The 20,991-nt window shown below is 51.8% G+C and overlaps 1 protein-coding gene across 5 annotated transcripts in view; it reads left to right on the forward strand.

Annotated features, from left to right (window-relative positions):
- Nucleotides 1–11,140, forward strand: part of LOC112663198 (uncharacterized) — a 32,766-nt gene extending 21,626 nt beyond the window's left edge. For 2 of the 5 annotated variants that reach the window (XM_025451802.3, XM_025451801.3), the window contains exons 8-11: nt 3,679–3,840; nt 4,214–4,402; nt 6,533–6,714; nt 10,206–11,140. In XM_025451802.3, coding sequence (XP_025307587.1) covers nt 3,679–3,840; nt 4,214–4,402; nt 6,533–6,714; nt 10,206–10,505 — 833 coding nt within the window. In that variant the 3' untranslated portion in view covers nt 10,506–11,140. Of the gene's footprint in view, nt 1–3,678; nt 3,841–4,213; nt 4,403–6,532; nt 6,715–9,505; nt 9,825–10,205 lie in introns of those variants that run through there. The other 3 variants (XM_025451803.3, XM_025451806.3, XM_025451805.3) reach the window with 3 other exon arrangements.
- Nucleotides 11,141–20,991: the final 9,851 nt, after the last annotated feature.

Below are 20,991 nucleotides of genomic sequence, written 5' to 3' on the forward strand. Positions count from 1 at the left end.
ATGAATGAAGGGAAGGATCCACGGGACGTGAGAAACACACTGGACAGCCCTCCTCCTAATTCCCTCCCGTCCTCCTGGGTAAGCAATTTGCTTCCACTCGGCTCACTTAGCTCCTTGACAGCTTTATCGAGGTGTCACTGGCGCATGATGAAGCCAGGGTGCCTAAGGCATGCAATTTAAGAAGTTTTGACGTGTAGATACACTCATGTAGCCACCAGCACAGTCAAGATAAGGGACGGATCCGAGACTTCTAAACCTCCCCCCTCCCCCGGCCCCACGCCGCCCCACGCTGCCCCCTCCAGGCTGTCCTCACATGCATTTGCATTTTCTGGAATTTTGCGTGAATGTTGTTGGGTATGCGCTCTTTTTCCTGTGGCTTTTTCCTCCTCAACATAATTATTTGGAGATTCATTCGTGCTGCTGTTTGTATTAATAGTTCATTTCTTTTTATTGCCAAGTGGTATTCCATTGTGTGAATGCACCATACTTTGCTGATTTATTTACCTGTGGATGGATATTTGGGTTGTTTCCAGTCGGGAGCTATTATAAATAAAGCTACTGTGAACATTTGTCTACAAGTCTTTGTGTGGACATACACTTTCGTTTTACTTGCATAAAAATACCTACAAGTGACATGATTGGGTCGGATGGTAAGAGTATTTTAATTTTTTAAAAATCCGCCAAACTAGCTCCCAGCATGGCTGCATGCCTTCATGCCTTGCTTGCCAGCCACATGAGAGTGCCCGTTCCTCCACAGACTGGCACGGCCGCTCTTCATCATGCAGCCCTTCTAGCAGGTGCACAGTGGCACCTCGCTGTGGTTTTGACTCGTAGGTTCCCTAACAAGCAGTAGTGGTGAGCATTCCATTATATGGAACTTTGGTGAAGTGTCTGTTCAAATGTCCTGTCAATTTTTCACTGACTGCATCTTTTTTATAAAAAAAGATTTTATTGGGGATCTCTGGGTGGCTCAGCGGTTTAGCGCCGGCCTTTGGCCCAGGGCATGATCCTGGAGACCCGGGATCGAGTCCCATATCGGGGTCCCTGCATGGAGCCTGCTTCTGCCTGTGTCTCTGCCTCTCTCTCTGTGTCTTTCATGAATGAATAAATAAAATCTTTAAAAATTAATTAAGTAAAAAGATTTATTTATTTATTTATTTATTTATTTATTTATTTAGGAGAGAGTGAAAGAGTGCGAGGGCAGGGAGAGGGAAAAATAGACTCCATGCTGAGTGCTGAGCCTGTTGTGGGGCTTGATCCCATAACCCTGAGATCATGACCTGAGCCGAAACCAAGAGTCAGATGCTCAGCCAACTGAGCCACTCAGGTACCCCTGAGTTGTTCATCTTTGAGTTTTGGGAATGCTTTTTGTTCTCTATATCAGCCTCTCATTGGGTACATGTTTTGCAAAGATTTGCTCCCAGTCTCTGGCTTGGCTTTTCAGTTTCCTCACCATGTGCTTCGAAGAGCAAAAGTTTTTAATTTCAGTGAAATCTATTTATCCTTTGTGTGTGTGTGTGTGTGTGTGTGTGTGTGTGTGTGTGTGTGTCTCATGCTTCTGGTGTAAAATCTAAGAAACACATGCTGAACCCAAAGCTTTTCTGCTGTGATTCCTCCTAGAAGTTGTATAATTTTCAGTGTTACACTTAGTTCTGTGATCCATGTGGAGCGCGGTTTTGTGTGTGGCTTCTAGTACGCATGAAGTTTTTTTCTTGGTATGTGTATAGATGTCCAGTTGTTCCCACACTATTTGTTGAAAAGACAACTGAAGAGTGAAGACATTCTTCATCGAATTACCCTATGCATTTTTTTGGAAAACCAGTTGTCCGTATTTGTGTGAGTCTATTTCTATAGTCTGTGTTCTGTCCCAGCGATCTGTTTGTCTACCTCTAGGATGATACCACATTGTCTTGATTACAGGAGCTTTATAAATCTTGAAATATGATGTTAGTGCTACACCTTCGGACTCTTATTTTTTTTAAATAACATTTTGGCCATTCCAGGTTCTTTTCATTTTCATATAAATTTTAGAATCATGTTCTCAATTTCTACCAAAAAAAGTATCTTTGAGTTTTGATCAGAATTTCATTGAATTTATAGATCAATCTGGAGAAAATTGGTCTCTTAACAACAGTCATGTCTCCTGACTAATAAATATGGTATATCTCCTAAATGTTCTCTAATTTCTCTTGGCAGTGGTTCGTGGTTCACAGTGTAAAATCTGCGCAAACCAGTCATCAGATTTATCTCTAAGTATTTCATATATTTTGATTCTATTATAAACTCTATCTCTAGTTCAATTTCTGATAGTTCTGCACAAGTATATAGAAATACAAGTAGCTCTTGTATGCTGATATTGTATCCTGGCACCCTAACTAAACTAATTTATTAGTGCTGATAGGATTTTCTACTTAGGCAACCATGTTGTCTATAGTTTAATTTCTTTATTTCCAAACTGAGTGCTTCTTATTGTTTTTTTTTTTTTTCTTGCCTCGTTGCTCTGGCTAGAATCTTCACTCAATACTAAATGGAAATGGTGGAAACAGACATCCTTATCTTGTTCCAGACCTCAAAGGGAAATCATTCAGTCTTACTGAATGATTAAGTGCATTGTTAGCTATAGGTTTTTCATTGACATCCTTTATCAGTTTGAGGAAATTATCCAGTATTCCTAGTTTGATGAGTGGTTTTTTTTTTTAATCATGAATGGATGTTGGATTTTGTCAAGTGCACTCTCTGCCTTTACTGATAAGATCATGTAGAATTTCTCTTTTAGTTCTTTAACATGGTGAATTACATTAATTGATTTTTGAATGTTAACCAATCTTGCATTCCTGAGATAAAATCAATTTGGTCATGACTTGCTATCCTTTGCATATATTTGCTAGAATTTGTTTAGGAGTTTCGTGTCTGTGTTCATGAAGGATCATGGTCTGCCATGTTCTTTTCTTGTGACGTCCCCTCTCTCAGGGACCACTGAGATCGTCCTTTGTTGCTTGATGTCCAACATCTTAAAAACTGTTGTTTCCTGTATTTCTGTTTTAGGTGTTTCAGGTGTGTGGAGGGAACACACTCCTTGTTCCCTACCTTAGCTAGATGTGGAGGTCTTCATTTTAAATGTGAAGTCCTTGGTTACCAGAGCCAACATGTGAAAGAAGGCAATCGTCCAGACCACTAATCCACTCTGGATGGCTCTACAAGTCACCATTTCACACAGAGTGAAGCCTGTGTTTCCAAACCCACATCACAAATTTTGGACTAACACAGAGAGATGTAGTTTGCCTTGCTATCTAAAACGTACACATCCTTCACTGCATCTAGCCTCTTCCGACAATCAAGCGCCACCCAGAGATTCCCAGTGCCTACACTGATGGACAGTTTTTTAGGGAAAAAGCTGTTAGGAGCAGAATATTCTTCTTTCTCTTTTATCCTTTGGCAACTGCTGCTAATGCCTATATGTCTTGTTTAATAAGAAAATTTGCAGGTTTTCTGACCAAAACTTTGGTGTGACCTGGATAGGTTTTACCCTAGCACACTCCTACAGAAGAAAGTTTGCTCCTCAGATCTTTGCCTTCTCCTCCAATTATTTCCCATTTACCATCTCTTCCTGCAGACTTGACAATTGATAAGGGATGTCATGCACCCTGCATGATGATGCCAGCATGTTCTCTTGTCTAGGAACAACCATTGAATCTGGAGAAGGAATGACATACTTTGTGCCCATCATTGACGGCTGTGCTTTACATCAGTCGACCATCCAGGTGGACATGGCAGGCCAAGACCTAACATTGTACCTCCTGAAACTATTGACAAACAGTGGGCACTCGTTGGTGAGCACAGGTAGGAAATTGCTATTATTGGCCAAGTGAACCAGTCTCTGGGGTGTAATATCCTGCTTGGCTTGCTCAACCTGCGGCCTTCAATTTGTAAAGAAAGCTAAGACTACTTGACTATGATTCAAGTTTTACAAACAGGCCCATCTATATTTAGGGACATTTAGTGATTGGTAGTGGTTGATAATGACAATGAGAATCATGGTGATGATGATGATGATGACAATAGTGACGGTGGTGATGATGGTGATGGTGGTGATGATGAGGATGATGGTCACCATGTGCCCACCACAAGGAGCTGAGTTTTCAAAAAGTTGCTCTCTGGGGACAGAATGCTCCTGTGAACCATCTTGGGTCACATTTTTTCCCTTCCTCCATAGGTGATCGGGAATATATCCGGAACGTAAAAGAAAAATGTTGCTATGTGGCTCTGGACTTCGACAAGGAGAAAGTGAAAGCTGACTGTCCTTCCTACGCACAGAAGTATCAGCTGCCCGATGGCCAGGAGATCACCCTTGGGCGGGAGAAGTTCTTCTGCCCTGAAGGGCTTTTTCAGGCAGATCTCATAGGTAAGGGGAGGGAAGGGGCCAGGGGTGAGTCCAAACCTGGATAGCAGGATTGCTATAAAGGGAATGGAGCCCTGTAGCCAGGAGGGGGTACTGCTTTGAGTGGCAAGTTGGCACCCATTTCAAAAGTTCCTGTGATATTAACTATCACTTGTTAAACCCGTACTGTATGCCTGTGACTTTGGCGACCACCGTACACGGGCTATAGCCTACAATCCTTCCCCATCTGACACTGCTCCATGTTACAGATGAAGAAATCCAGTGCAGAGCACTAAATATTTGCCAGGTGTGACTGAATTCTACATGGGACCATATTTTTCTCTCCCATTATATATTATTCATACTCCGTCCACTCACAAAATAATTTGAAATATACAAATGGAGACAAAGCAGCTAAAACCATAGGTTTGGAAGAAACTAAATGTTTGGCTGATTCAGAGGTTCTTTTTAAAATTCTGGTATAGTTAACATCCAGTGTTTTATTAGCTTGGGGTGTACAATATACTGATTTGACAGTTCTATACTTCATCACCCAGGGCTCATCATGACATGTGCGCTCCTTCATCCCCAGCACCTGCTCCCCTAGCCCCCACTCACCTCCTTCTGGCGGCCAGCAGCATGTTCTCTGTAGTTCAGAGTCTGTTTCTTGGTTTGTCTCTCTGGTTTGTTTTTTTCCCCTTTGTTCATTTGTTTTGTTCCTTAAATTCCACATACGAGTGAAATCATATGGTACATGTCTTCCTCTGATTAACTTATTTCACCTACTATCATACCCTCTAACTCCAACCATGTCATTGCAAATTGCAATGATTTCATTGCAAGATTTCATTCTTTCTTTCTGGCTGAATCATATTCCATTGTGTATACACACCACCTCTTCCTTGCAGCATTGTTTACAATGGCCAGATGCTGGAAGCAGCCCCAGTGATCTAGAGGTCTTACACGAGCACTGAGTTGGCTAAGCTCCCTGGCAGGCGTGCAGAACAGGAAAAAAAATGATGGCTTGTAAAATCCCCATTGACAGGGAAGATTTCCAGGTAGTCATGGAAGACCAACTATTTCCTGGAATCAATTTTTAAAAATTTTAGAAAATTTAAAAATATTTTTAAAAATTAAAAAAAAATAATTGGTTACAAGGGGCAGAGGGGAATAAAAAGGACGGAGCCACTTCCCCACAATTAGTGCCTAGTAAGGACATGGCTGTTACATCTAGTGTGAGTGGGTTGGCTTTACCTCCGCTTTCCCCATTGGACTGTGCAGTGGAAAATGGCTTCAATCATAGCATGTGCCCCCAAAATATTAGGTGGACACGTGAAACCATCCCTGAATGAAGTTCCTCACTGACAATGTGAACATTCTCCTCTGAGTCTGGGTAGGCCTCTATGAGCAGGAGCACACAGCCAACACCGTGATGAGAGTGAAGCGTTTGCAGCTCATGCTCATTGGGTCTGGCACGTCCTGGACGATTCCAGAAGATCAGCCTTTTCAGACTTTATCCCGAGGCTGTGTGGTCCATGCTATCCCAGATGAGGACAACAAGACATCCTGTCGCTGTCATGAAGGGCTCTTCCCCCATATATGTGTTTATGTGTATGGACTAATGATGAGTCTAGGAAGGATGTTAAATAGACGTATTGTGGTGATCATTTTGCAATATATACACATACCGAATCGTGAAGTTGTGCACCTGAAACTAATATAATGTGGTGTGTCAATTATACCTCCATTAAAAAATAAATATTTTTTTTCAAAAAGGAGGAATTAGTATAGTTTTCAAAGGCCACCTGAGCAAGGACACCACCTCTGCAGAAACCCGTTTATAAGAGCAATTGATACCGTGGCATTAAATTTTAATAATTGTCAGTTAACATTTGGGTATAAATCATCTCAGATGAGAGAAGAAATTAATGTTTGTTTATTCAGCCATTGGCTAGTCAGTCCCACGTAGTCGCACACAGTATCTTGTTGAAATCTGTAAGGGCCCTGGGGTCAGTGGTGCTGATGTTTGCCACCACACTCGGAGCTGAGGCTTGGTTGGGGGGGAGTCCGCGCCTCCCCAGGGCCTCCAACTGGGAGGAAAGAGCCCGAGGCTGCAGCCCCCAAACCTCTGCCTTCCTCCGCCCATCTTGACAGGGAGACGTGAGCCAGGCATCCACATGAAGGCCTTCCAGAGCATCAGCTCTTGCAATTCTGCCCTCTGGAAGATTCTCTTCAGCCACATCGTATTGTCTGGAGGAACTGGCTCCTGTTCTGGCTTGTGCTTCCGGTTGCAGAAAGAGATATCTGCCCTGGTTTCCCCTACGATTAACGTGAAGGTACGGTGCCCCAACCCACCCTTCGGGGACTTCCTGCATTCATTGCACAGAAAATTCTAGAATACCAGGTGTGCCAGGCACGTGGTCAGGTGCTTGAGGAGTGATCAGTAAACAAAAGTCAGGAACATTAATGGCTCACATGCTAGTCAGTGAAGGAAGCCGTACAATACAAACCAACATGCCAGGGAATACAGGTGTTAGGAGGGGCTGTGAGCCACGGGGGAAGCAGCCAAGGAAGGAGGCGTGAGTGGTCAGGGTGGGTCTCCTCAGGAAGGCGACATCTGAGGAGATGCTCAGAGGACATGCTCGAAGGAGACGCTTGGGGGAGATGCTTGGGGAAGATGCTCGGGGGAGATGCTCAGGGAAGATGCTCAGAGGAGATGCTTGGGGGAGATGCTCAGAGGAGATACTTGGAGGAGATGCTTGGGGAAGATGCTCGGGGGAGATGCTCTGGGGAGATACTTGGGGAAGATGCTTGGGGGAGATGCTCGGGGGAGATGCTCGGAGGAGCAGGGGAGCCATAGGGATGTCTGTGGAAGCACGGTCAGGCAGAGGGAGCAGCCCCTGTGGCGGGGGAAAGGAAAGGCTGGGTTGGCGGGGGCTTCAGAAGGAAAGGCCGGGTTGGCGGGGGCTGAGCCAGGAGAAGGGCAGTGAGGTCAGAGAAGCGTGTGGGGCTTCGACCCTGAGCAGAGCCAGCCCAGAGGATGACTCCAGCTGCTCTGGGGAGGGCTGACTTTGGGGGTGGGGCACGGACTGTCAGGTGCGGTGCAGGGTGGGCCAGTGCTCCAGATGAGGGTGGAAGGTCCACAGGGAGGAGGTAGCATGTCCCCCAGTGTTCCCGCCTGAGCAGCTTGAGCGATGTGGCTGCCATCCCTGCAGGCGGGAAGACCACTGGGAGACTAGCTGGGGGAGACGTCAGGTGTCTCTCTGGCGCCTGAGAGCTGGTCAAGGACAGTTACAGAGTTTGGAGGTGGAACAGGGGCTCCAGGTGCACCCGTTGGAGGCTTCTGCGGAGGCAAGGTGCTCTAAGGCCAGAGGGACCCCAGAGAGGGGTAGACGGGGAGGAGGACTGGCTCAGGTGGACGAGAGGTGAGGGGGGTGACAGTGCAGACATGGACCATGCGTTCAGGGCCAGTGCCAAAGGCCCAAAGGAAATCAGTCATCTGCCCGGCTCTGCTCTTGCTTGGGCTTCTTGCCCTCGTCCTGCCACCACGTAAAATTGTTATGTATGTATTCAGTTTTAAAGTAATGGCTTAAAAAAAAATTAAGTAATGGCTTTTATTTTTTAGGGAAATGTTAGGTTTACAGGGCTCCCGAAGGTGACTAGTTCTGCAAACGTTGCCCAGTGGTCTGTGGTTTTTCCTCTTTTTCTTTTCTTTCTTTTAGCATGTTTTTCCTATTTCAACCCTTTGGCCATTTTTCTGTTGGTGGTTTTGCATTCTTCTGAATGCATAAATATCCCAGTTTTGTGCATGCTCTGTGGGATCTGAGAAGACACAGACGGGGTAGGTGACTCGTCTGAGTGACAGCCTGTTGGTGGCAGCAAAGACCAGTGGGTCTCTGGGTGGCCGAGACTGCTCTCTCCTCTGCCGGATGCCTGACCCTGAATGTGCTCTTTCCCCTACCTCTGACTCTTCCTTTTTTTTCTTTAAAATTTGTGCACTATTTCTTTTCTTAACCAATAGGAACAAATGCTTCCCAGCCAGGCAGGATTCTGTGGGGCCACAGAGCTGGCGAGCAACAGTAGCCGAGTTAGAGAATCATCCTCTAGAGTCATCCCACGTCTCCCTGGACCTTGGGTGTTCTGAATCCTCGCTCCAAATCCCTTTTCCCTGCTAATCCCTGTGGCAAAGCATCTGCCTTCCTGCGTTAAAACAACAAGCCTGTTCTATTGTGTGGTGTATCCACATGCCTTTAGGAAGGTCCGTGGACACATGAGGACGGCCACTGTCTGACCTTGAGCAAGTGAATCTAACCTTGAGCCATAGAGGTCCCACCTGGTGGTGGGCGTGGTGATGTCTGGCTCCTCCAGGCGCAGAGGTGCCTCCGACCTGGGGCAGACGCTCTGTTCTCTCCCAGAATCGAGGGCGAATGTGCACAGGGCAGCTGTTGGTGCGAGTCAGGGCTGAGCACAGTGAAAGTCTCGAGCGTGAGTGTGAAACGACAGGGATTTCTCCAGGTTGTTCAATCCCCTGTGATTTTTGCTTTGCTCCTCTGTATTTTCTCATTTTTCTGCAAAACACATATGCCTTCCACGTAGACTTTGTAGAACTTGATGTATCATGCATTCTAGAGGGATCCTAAGAGCCAAGGGGAGTCCTTTCTGCTCCTGCTCCTTTTATCCTGTAGTTTAAAGCCACAGGCAGACAGCGTGTGGACCGACACGCTTCTTCAAAGGTCAGAATAAATAGTATTTGCCTGGAGGGTAGAAACAATTGCCCGTGAGCTTCGTTCAGGGATGGCTGTTTTATGTCCCAAGTTAATTAATTAATTAATTAAATTTTTAAAAAAAGATTTTATTTATTTATTCATGAGAGAGAGAGAGAGAGAGAGAGAGAGGCAGAGGGAGAAGCAGGCTCCCTGCGGGGAGCCCAACGTGGGACTCGATCCCCGGTCTCCAGGATCCCTCGCTGGGCTGAAGGCGGCGCTAAGCCACTAAGCCACCCAGGCTGCCCTTATGTCCAAATTTAGAAAAGTATTTTGATTCTGGTTTCTTCCCCTCTCCCCCGCCCCCCGCTCCTCCCCTGCAATCCCCCCCTCCCACACCCCTTCCCTGCCTCCACCCTTCCAGGTGTCCACCTGCCCCTACTCCACTTACAGTGCCTGGGTGGGCGGCTCCATCCTGTGCTCACTCTCCACCTTCAAGGACATGTGGGTCACTAGCAAAGAGTATAAGGACATCGGTGCCTCTATCGTCAGTAGGAGAACCTTCTGATCTGCAGCTGTGTGGATCTGTGTGGACCTGTCCTATCAATACCAGCTCCAGGCTGAGCCCCAACTTGGCTGGATCAATCAGAGCTCAGGACCAACTTGAACATGAGGGTGGTCCTTCCTCCCCATACTTCTGTAGATGTGGCCAATAAAGGACAGACACCCTCTCTCTGGGCACGGTTTGCAGCGTCTTGGGAAATGCTCACAGGGCACTCACTTCACTAACACAGGGCAACGAAGCAGGGAGGGGGGATTTCTTTCTTTCCTTTTTTTTTTTTTTAGATTCTATTTATTTATTCATGAGAGACACACAGAGAGAGGCAGAGACACAGGCAGAGGGAGAAGCAGGCTCCATGCAGGGAACCTGATGCAGGACTCGATCCCAGGACCCCAGGATCACAACCTGAGCTGAAGGCAGATGCTCAGGCGCCCCGGGGAGGGAACTTCTGCTAACCCCTGTGGACGGTCAGCATGGTCAGGTGCGTGGCAGTAACGAACATCCCCTAGGCTCACAGCCGTAAACCAGCCTGATCCCCACTTGTGCTGCTGGTTCATTGTAGGCCAGAGGGGCTCTCTCCTGCATCATCCTCGCTCCAGAATCTGGCCGACAGAGCGGACACTGTCTGGAACATTGTCATTTACTGTGGGTGAGCATAAGATCCCCCTGGTGGGCCTTTCATCGGCAACGAAAGTCTCCAGCCCGACCGGGACACTGGGCACATCTGCTCACGGTTAATTGGGCAGGACGAGTCACATGGCCCCAAACCACCACAGGGACTGGGAAGTGCCATCCTGCTACAGACACGCCGTCCCAAATGGGGAGGACAGCGCAGATGCTCTGGTCAGGAGGACACCATTAGGGCGGCAGCCAGGGCACACATGATGCCAGGGGTTTAATCCTCATGCGCCCAGCTGTGAGATTGGTTTATTAAAACCGATTTCATGATTCAGGAACTGAAACTAAGAGAGGCTAATTAACTTGGTGAAGGTCATTGAGACAATGATGGGGAATTCAAGTCTGTGCATAAACCTCATAGGGGTGCAGAGGGTGAGCAACATAGGAGAGAAGGACCAAAACAGTGGGGGAGCAGCTCCCCCACCGAGCACAAGGTTTCCCTGTCAACAGAGCCCTGGGAGAGTCCCATACACAGATGCCCTCTGATGACATTTCTGAGCATCAAAGGTGACGAATAAATTCTAGACACAGTGAGAGACGACAACAGCAAACAGGTAAACTCTAAAGTAGGGCTACTAGGAAAAATCCAGAATGCCAGTTAAACCTGAATTTCAGAAATAGAGCAAAAAACTTTTAGAAGAAGCCCATCCCAAACATTGCCTGGGTTTTTGTTTGCTAAATCTGGCAACTACTCTAAAATAAAGAGGTCCTACTGCATCAGAACTCCTACCTGCAAAGATGGTGTCGGAAGATAAGAAGCTGCAGGGAATTCCCTACCTCGTCCCACCGCTTGAACCAGCTGAACTTGAACTCCATCCGAGGACTCATTAGTTGAGAAGCCAGTAAATCTCACTTTTATTTAACCTAGATTGCAACTAAAGATGATTCTTTAAAGCAGACAAGGTCTTGAACACAATCTCATGACCTGTGGGGGATATTTAACATTTTCTTTGTCTGTATATTTGAACCTTAATTTTGCACTTTGACTTAGCCTCGGATGTTCTTCTCTAAACACCCAGTTTAGAGCATGTACCTTCTTGAGGATTGGATTCATTCATTCATTCGGTCTCTCCTCCTTCCAAAAAGCCCCATTCCACGAGGGTTCATGGGCCGGGGAGGATCAAGTCAGGAGGACCTATGTTGGAGTTCTAACTCAGGCGCACTCCAGTTGTGAGTTCTAGAACAACTCGTGTCCCCTCCTCAAGCCTCTGTTCTGCCATCTGTGAAAGGGGGTGTCACACAGTTAGTGGGTTTTGCTAAGGAAGGGCCCAGTGTGAGGCCCCTGGTGGTGCCAGGGTCTTGACATCTTCACCGTCAGCACCGCAAGCCCATGCTGCCCCCCCACCCCGCCCCCCGAGTTGGAACCAGCCTGGCCGAGAGCCCCTCCCGCTGGCTGTGTGGCCGTCTCTACCCCACGTCTCAGCCGCCAGAACGAGCAGCAGGCTTGGACGGAAGGAACGTTCTGTGCTCCCGGGGTCCCTTTCCTCTATCTGCTCTCCCGACCTTCTGGCAAAAGTTTGCAAGCACCGACTTGTAGCAGGTGCCACACTGGATGCTCTTGAGGAAGAGATGAAAAAGCATCGTTCCTGCCTCCTCAGAAGTCAGTGAATGTATGAGAGAGGTTCTGGGGTGCAAGGGTGCTGGCAGGAGGCTCGGGGGAGGTGAGTGGATTCCCACCCTGTGTTCCATGTGGAATCACAACCAAAGCGTCCACTGTAAGGGCGCATCTCACCTGAGTGCTGGCAAGTCCTCCTGGGGAGGCGTGAGCCAAGGAATAGAGCCCCCCCCAGAATTCAAGGAGGGGCAGGGTCACTGGGCCAGCCCTTCCCGGGGCAGCCAGGCGGCTGCAGGTGGCAGAGAGGGCCAGTGCCCCGAGGCTGGGGACAGGGATCACCAAGGAGGGCTAGCGTCTGCCCCCTGTCTGTCTCTGTTTCCAGTCTTCTTCACGTGGGGGTCTCCCCCTAGGTCAGAACCCCTGAGTTGTTGTCGGCTTACAGCCTCCACGCGCGTCCCCCAAAGCCTGCTCGGAGCTTGCTTTCTGAGGACAGAATGTGCACCTGGACAGAAGGGGAGGTGTGGACAGTGTTACGTGGCCTGTGGAGCCCGGGGGGGGACCTCCTCAAGAAGTTCCCAGCCTGGCCCCCCGGAGAGACTGTCCATTCCTGTTCTTCCCGGCATAGTTCGAGAGGGCACTACTAGAATCTTCCAGGAGGCTCTGCAGGATGGTAGATGATTTTATTCCCTAAGCCCACACAATGGCTCCTAGACTTTCTGCAGAATGGCATTGGGGGCTTCCAGCCCAACAGGCTGAGAAGGAAAGGAGCCAAGCTCTCCGGGCTTAGAGAACCTGGGCTGCTGGGCACCACCTGGGGGTGGGGCTTGGGAGAAAGTCTAAGACCACCAGCACACCCACCCCGCCCTCCCCCGCCCGGCCATGGCCGTGGTGGGCAGGGTCCCCTTCCCCTCCCTGAGGCAGGAACCCTGGTGCTCAGAACTCACACAGGGTGTGGACGTGTCTGAAAGGGCAGATGGGTGTGTCATTCTCCAGTTGGGTGTCCCTCAGCTCCCGCCTGCTGTGTGTCCAGGGTGGTCAGACATGGACTATTCTGAGCAGTACAAGTGACAGGGCATGCCTGACTGGGGGGCCCAAGTGGTCTTAGAGGCTGGGTGAGATGGGAATTCAGGCTTCCTGGGGACCACAAAGTGAGGGAAGGGTCAGGGAGCCCTTCACAGCCAGGAATGAGGGCGATGGAACATGGATGCTCACTAGGGGTCTCCTTTCCCAGAGGACCAGCCTGGCCCTCTGGACCAAGGGGGTCCCTTGAGGGTAGCGGGGGGAGCTCAAACCACAGCAGTGGCATTGACCAAGGATGGGATGGTGTCCTCACCCCCAGACAGTCAGGTAAGGAGCCATCTCTTCTCCCTCTTCCCACCCCACACACACTGGAGCACCTAGGGCAGCCAAGAGGGTGGGGCATGATGTAAACAGACCCTTCCACTCTCCTCACTTGGCTGCTCCCCTGGCAGAAGTCAGGGCTGGCACAGTGGGAGGGGGACATGGAGAAAGGAAGACCTTGAATCAAATATGACATTTATTCACCCACCATCCATCCACTCATCCACCCATCCATCCATCTATCCACTTAGTCACCCATCCCCCTCTCACCAACCCATCCATTTACCATCCACCCATCCATCTATCCACCCACTCACCCATCCTCCACACATCCATCTATCCATTCAACCACCCATCCATCCACCATCCATCCACCCACCATCCACTCATCCACCCACTTATCCATCTATCCACTCACCCACCCAACCACACATCAGTCCAACCATCCATCTCTCCACTCACTCACCCATCCATCCACCAACCCATCCATTCATCCACCCACTCATCCATCCGCCTACCCACCTACCTATCCATCCAACCAACCAACCAACCAACTCCATTCTCTCCATTCACTCACCCATCCAAACATCCATTTATCCATTTCTTACTTTGCCTGAACAAAAGTCATGGCCAAAGCAATGGGAGAGGGGTACTAAGGGAGAAGGGTCTGAATCAAATAGAACAATAACATTTTAAAACAAACAGGACCAACTTGCAGAAAAAATAATGAGGCTGCCTCAGCAGTTCTACAAGCATAACTTGCTTTATCCCAGCCCTCCACACATTATCTCCCTCGGTCTGCGCTGCACACATGGAAGAAGGAGGAGCTACAATGATCCCTAGTTCGAGGACACACCTGAGGTCACACGGCTAAGATTCAAACCCAGGCAGTTGACTGGTATCCTTCCCACAGTAACAGCAATAGAATCGGGGTGAGCTCTCACCCAGATTTCCTGCTGTTCAGCAGGAAAAAGCAGGGGCGAGACAGGGCCTGACAGCACAGTCAGAAGCAATTACTGAGAAAACTATCCACATTTATATCCCAATGAGTCAAGAGTCCTCAATGATGGGCTCCATACACACGTACCCAGAAATCGGGCTTGCCTGGGCTCTCCAGAGCAGTGTAACCATCAGCACCCAGCAAGCGGATTTATAATAGCTACTCGAGCGCGAGTTTCTCCTATTAAATACACAACAATTAGTGATCCTAATAGTCCATAACGACTTAATTGGATGCTGAAAATTGCTTTGTTAAAAGCCATTTGAGGGGTTGGGGTAAGTAACTGTCAATTCAGCCTCCAGATGACTTTCCTGTTCCTGGAGAATTGGTCGTCGCCCTCAGCTGGGTTTTCAGTCCCAGCCCGAGGTGTGACTCACTACGGGCAGCTCAGACCCCAGGCCCGTCACTCCCCGGGAGGTCAGCTGGACTTCGGGTCTCCTGATGCTCCTGCCTGCACAGCGGCCAAGAGGGAGGGCGGTAGGAAGTCTCAACAGGGGCCATTCTGTGACTCCCAGGGCTTCCTGGCCCAATTTGTGATTTCAAGTGTAGCACCCCTCACTCAACTGATGCAGGATGCCGCTGCAGCTGGGGGTGCAGTTGCGGGCCCAGCCCAGCCTAGGTCTCTGCACTTCGGTGCTTGCTACTCATGAATAGAGAGGCTGGGCTAGGGATGACCCAAGGGTACTGTGTCCTATTTTTTATTTTCATCCATCCACCTGTTCATCATCATCCATCTGTCCACCCATCCCACTATCGCTCCCTCCCTCCATCCACCATGGTCCGTCTATCCCAGAAGGCCTTGTAGGAAGTCGTCAGGTGCTAGTAATGGGTACACTTGCATCTAATTCAAAGTGCATGGGGCAGCCGGGGTGGCTCAGCAGTTTAGTGCTGCCTTCAGCCAAGGAGTGATCCTGTAGACCCGGGATCGAGTCCCATGTCAGGCTCCCTGCGTGGAGCCTGCTTCTCCCTCTGCCTGTGTCTCTGCCTCTCTCTCTCTGTCTCTCATGAATAAATAAATAAAATTTTTTAAAAAGGAAGTACATGTAAGGCAGGGGTCTACCACTGCTGAAGCTCTCACAGGCAAGCACCCAAGTGGGTGGCTTCTGGGAGCGGTCTTCAGACGCTCTGATGGTGGCAGTGGGGCTCTGGCTCCAGAGCCCGAGGATATAGCAGCAGCTTCCCAGCTGACATCCCGTTAGCAAAGAGCCAAGAGCTTTCTTTGTTGGCTCAGTTTTGCTTTCAAAGTTGTTCTTGAATTTGCAGCTCAGAATCCATTTCCTCAGCCTCGCTAGGGCTCCCTCTGGCCTGCCCTGTGCTAACCCCTGGTGAATTCCTTCCTATTTTACCCAGTTGGCGTGGACTCTATTCTCCGCAACTGAGCCCCGACAGAGCCGATGCAAGGAGCCTTCTCTTCTGGGAGAAGGGCTTTTATTTTCATCAGCTTCTCAATGGGGCTGTGACCCAAGAAAGGCTGAAAGCCTCACCCATTGGTGATTCGCGGGAAGATCTGCTGGGTCAAGGTGGGTGTCCGGGGAGGCTTGGGGGAATGCTTCTAAAAAGCGCTGCTAATTTACATTCTACCCATCTGGAATTTCAGATCCTGGGTCTAATTAACGCACTCACCTGCAGCCATTTCATATCCAATTCAATTCAACATGTTCAATGAGTTGTTTAATAAATATGCACAGAATGAGCTTTCGCCAGGCCCCGCGCTAGTTGCTGGGGAAGCAGACGCATCTGCCTCAACTCCTGCCGGGGGAGGTGGGGCGGCTCAGCCACTGCCTATGGAAGAGAAACCCCACAAAATGAGCCATTGCTCTACGGGGCCATGAAGAACACAGAGACGTGTGCAGCCCCCTGTGGAGCGTGCACAGGGCGACAAAGCACCCCCGAAAATGCCTGTGAACACCCACAGTAGCAGGTGGCAAAAATGGCCACAAATTCTGCCCCTGCCCCAGGAGGTAGAGTCCGCTTCTCCATCCCTCGAGTATGGGTTGGTCCTGTGTCGAGCCCGCGACCATGGCAAAAGTGAGGCCAGCCAGGGCTGGAAAGGCAGTTGTGCATCAGCTTGCCCTTGGAGATGCTGCAGCCACTGCCGTGCAGGGTGTGGATCCCCCAACCACCAGCTGGCGGTGGACGGGGAGCGAACCCAGCCGAGCCCAGCAGAAGAACCACCCAGCGGGCCCAGCCTGCAGGTGGGGCACGTATTCATGAGCTGATAAATGGTTGTTCTTTTAAACCACCAAGCTGTGGGGCCACTACCCCTGTTCTGTGCCCAGAATTGTAACAATAATGGGCGAATATTCTCTGCTTTCAGGTAACTAAGACATCACACCTAAAATGAAATTTGCATTTGGAGTAGGGCCCCCACCACCTGCATGATTAGTCTTCTGGAAACTTCTTCTCAGTCTGAAAGCAGAGAACAATGTCTGATGGCCCAAGTGCGGGCCAGATTCAGTCCTTTGGTATAAAAGCCATGCTCCAAGCGAACTGAGAGGCAGCCGTGTCTGGCAGGCACTCCATCACGGTCGAGGATGGGCGGCTGGCAATGGGTGCTGGCGGCAAGGCTCCCCTGCTGCCGACCTGCCAGCGTGGTCCCGAGGCTGGCCAATCCAAAAGGACACTCACTGGGTCTCCTTAGGCAGACCCGGCTTTGAGTTCCAGCCCTGCCACTCAGTGTGGACATGACCTTGAGCAAGCCGGGTCACCGGTCAGAGCCCCCACTTGCTGGACTGACAATACTAGCTCCCAGGTAATCAGGAGGTGGGAGCCAAGGGCTCGGGGCTCGGTACACTGCGTGCCGGCATCCTCTGCTCCCAGCTGGCTCAAGGCTCAAGGTCACCTTAGTAACCTTGACCTTGGTAACAGCGGTGACAACCTGGGTGACACCACAGATGGGCCCAGGGGTATGCCGTGCTGAGTGAACCAATCCAGACACCCCAAAGGACAGGCGTCGCACGATCTCACATGTCGAATCTAAAAATTCCAACTTGTGGAAGCAGAGAGCTGGTGTGGCTGCCAGAGGCTGGGGCTGAGGAGGTGACAGTCAGAGGGCAGGGTGTCACTCGTGCAGGACCTGATGGTCCCAGGTGGCTGGAGTTAGCCATTCTGTACCGAATACTTGAATGGCGGAGGGGACAAGGCTGTCCCCCCAAGGATCTGAGAGCGGAGTGCAGAGCAGCTGCTACAACACAGAAGCGTCTTTAAAACCTTGTGTCTTCTCTTTCAAACGTGCGCAGTTAGTACTTCTCTCCAGCTGTTTGTTTTAAGGTAAAACATTTGAAATTGCTTACCAATTAAGTTACTCAGCTCTCCCTCCGAAGACGCGTCGGAGGAAAATGCACGTCTGGGAAGCTGTGCAGGTTCCAGCTGGAGCCCTGTCCCGGGGTTCTGGTCCCCTGGCCTCTGCCGGGTTCCCCCAAGGCAGACACGCCCCCACCCGAGTGCAGCAGACACGGGGACCCCCGAGTGGCCACCGGCTGACGTCAAGTATGCCGATCGACTGTTTTCCAAACCCAAACCAGGCAGTGATTTTTGCGTTGGTGCAGGTGTCAGAGGGAGACTGGACAGCGCCGTCGGGAATTGCGGGGGCTTTCTGAGAGTTTAGGGGAGGACTCTGGCGGCCCAGAGTGTCGGGGTCACTGTATTTCTCCTCAGGCCCCTCTCCATCGAGGAGCCTGACTGGCCTACGCGAGTCCAGGCCACTGCGGAGGGGGTTCCCAGAGTCCCCCCTCGGGGGCCCATAGTTCCTCTGACCCAGCTGCGGCTCCCCTGGTGGTGACGAGGGCTGCTTGTGCTGGGGTGGGGGGGACACTGAGCGCTGGCTGGCACCCCGGCCCCGGGGTGGGGGAGAGGGGGCGAGGGCCTGAGGGGGGGCAGTGAGGGCCGGTGGTGGGGCAGGGCCGGAGGGCGACGAGGGCCAGCGGGCCCAGCGGAAGCCGGTTCCTTGGGCGAGGGGCTGGCCAGCAGCCTGCCAGGAGGCCGATTCATAGCTGGACACATTTTATCAAGAGAATTAGCTGCAAGCGGCCAGCTTGCTGCCTGCCCGGGCACTTCCCACCGCTTTCTGCAAGCAGACATCTCACGAGGAGGATCCTGAGACCCTGACGTTTGGAGCCTGAATCAGCAGGCAGAGGGCAGCCTGACCCGAGAGAGAGAGAGAGAGAGAGAGAGAGAGAGAGAGAGCTCTGAGCTTTGAGGCTTGGGGCTGCTCGTTGCAGTGTCCACCTGCCTGCAGGAGGCCGTGGGCCTACCCCACTTGGGGGACCTGGGCTGGGAAGCCCCCTGTCCTTTGTCAGTGTGCCTGGCAGGCACCGGGGGGGGGGTCACTGCCCAGCAGTGTCTTGCGGTGGCCCCTCTTTGGGACTATCAACAACCCAGCACCTGCTTTGGCATCTGCCAGCCTGAGTTCATGTCCCAGCTCTATCCTGTGCTGGTCCTATGAGACTCAGTTTCCCCATCTGTAAAATGGGCGTGGCAATGCCAGGCCCACCCGCCCTCAGGGCTTCAGTGAGGGTTCCTGGGGCGATGGATGTGAGAGGTGCTCTGCCGTCTGCCCAGCGCTGTGGACACAGGCATGAGGGAGCAGAGTCCACACCTGGATCCTGCCTCTGGAAGCTATGCCCATCATCCTCTGGGCACCTGCACCCTTGCAGGGGATCTGGTCCCATAGCAATGAGACCCTGACTAGAGTCCACTTCTAAAATCAGTCCCTCCTGCTTGAGCAAAGCCTCGTGAGGGGTCTGGTGGTCAATTCTTTCACCCAAGGGGGCCCTCGCCTGTTTGCTGGTCACATCTGAGGACACTGGCCCATCGATCTGTGCACGCAAACCACCTGGGGACCCAGTGAAAGGCAGTGTTCAGCTCACCTTCTGAAGATGCTCGCTCACCAGGCAGCGAGCCCTGGAGAAGGAGAAGCAGCCACCCCGGGGTCCCCGGGGAGCCGTGCCGAGGCTCTTTGGCTGCCCTGCCCAGGAGCCTCATTCACTACTATCCTGAGTGACCCTCACGGGTCCCATGCAGGGCCGCAGAGCCTGCCCTCAGAAACTCACACTTCAGTCTCCAAGCCCTTGTCCCGGGGAAGCCATGAGGCCAGGCCTCCAGAGCAGGAGCCCAGGTGCCTGCGGTTCCGACTCTGAGCTTCTTGCACTTCCTCCTTGTGGACCCAAGACACGGGACAGACTCCATGTCCCCCAGACCTGGTCCAAATAGCACAAGAAGGACGCAAGGCTGCAGAGCATACAGGGGGATGCTCCCCTGGCACACGGTGAGGACTGAGCACCTGCCCGCCACCAGCTCCCCCTGACCCCACTCCCAGTGGCTGGCCCGGCAGCCTGGACTCTGCCGTCTGTCCGTGGAGAGTCGGTGCTGGAGAATTTCCACCCAGATCCGTGCCACGGGGGCCAGCATCTCGGGCCCAGCGGAGGTGCAGACTCTCAGGGCCCGGCAGGCCGGGGCTCAGGCTCCTGGGCAGGACAGGGATGCAGGGTCTGCACAAGTGAGGAGGCCACCAGGTCCCTGTGCTCGGGCGGCCGGTAGGTGTCACCCTGACATAGGCTGGCAGGTGGCGCTCCAGCCTGACTTTGCAAACCCAGTGAAGGTCGCAGGGCCATTGTCTCCTGGACTGTGCAAGAAGGCACCAAGGCACCGCCCGCATGCTGGTGTGGCCCTGGAGGAGGGGTGCCCGTGTGCCCATGTGAGTGTGTGAGTGTGAGTGTGTTGGTGTCTCCGTGCATTTAATCACGTTCCCAACAAACATCCTGAGGATGGAGCACCCAGGGACGTCTCCGGCCAGGACCCTCCCCAGGGACTCAGTTTCCCCAGCTGTCATCGAGGGCGATGGCCCCAGCACAGCACAGGGTGAGGACTGCCAGAAAAGGTGTGGGTAGGGGACACCTGTCCCTCTGTGAATGTCAGTTGTCATTCTTGGTGTGGTGTGTGGCTCTCTGGCAGTTGGCAAACTTCCCAAGCCTGTCAGGGGCCAGGCCGGGAGCTGGGCTGGGGCCAGGGGACCCGCTGGCCCCCCTCACATAGCCTGTGTCTCTGGGAAACAACCAGTCAGCGAGGGGAGGGGGACAGGCTCTGGATGGAGCTCCTTCCGTGGTGTTGAGGCCACTGATGCCACCCGCCGCCCACCAGTGCGGGGCCAGCAGCCTCCAGCAGGTGCGTCCCAACCTGTCCCTTAGCCCTACCCCGAGCTCCATTAAAGTCTCCTTTTCAGGGTAAAATCTTGCCAGGACCCTGACCAATGGTGAGATTTGCATTTCAGAGCAATTTGCGGGCAGCTTGGAGGATGCTCCGGGAAGAAAGCCAAGGTGGGATGCGGCGTCCAGAGACCCAGGCCAGGCCCCCGTGGGCAGCTGGGCCTGATTCATTTTCTGACAGGAAATTCCAAGACAGCCGGGGGCCTCCTCACGTCCAGGTCCCACCGCTTTGCCCAGTCGCCCCTGCCTCCCGGTATCCTGGTCAAGTGGCACGTCCCATCACCCACCCCTCTGCTCCCCTGGGTGGTGAGCCTGGCAGGCCTGGGGGGTGGCGTGTGATCCATCTCAGGCCGTCCAGATGCCAAGTCTGGACACGCTGGTGACCTGAAGTGCAGATACCTCCATCCGTTGCGACCGAAGTCAGAGCCTTTTCCACCAAGAGCTGGGGGCTGAGAGAAGGCACCTCTCTGTCGTCCCAGGTGGGGAAACGGCTGAAACCAGCCATCCTGCATCTGAATTCTGGCTTCATGTGCTGCTGGCCGGGGGACTCCGACATCCCAGTCCCACCGAG

This window comes from Canis lupus, chromosome 18 (assembly GCF_003254725.2).
Source record: "Canis lupus dingo isolate Sandy chromosome 18, ASM325472v2, whole genome shotgun sequence".
In the NCBI taxonomy this organism is placed as follows: Eukaryota; Metazoa; Chordata; class Mammalia; order Carnivora; family Canidae; genus Canis; species Canis lupus.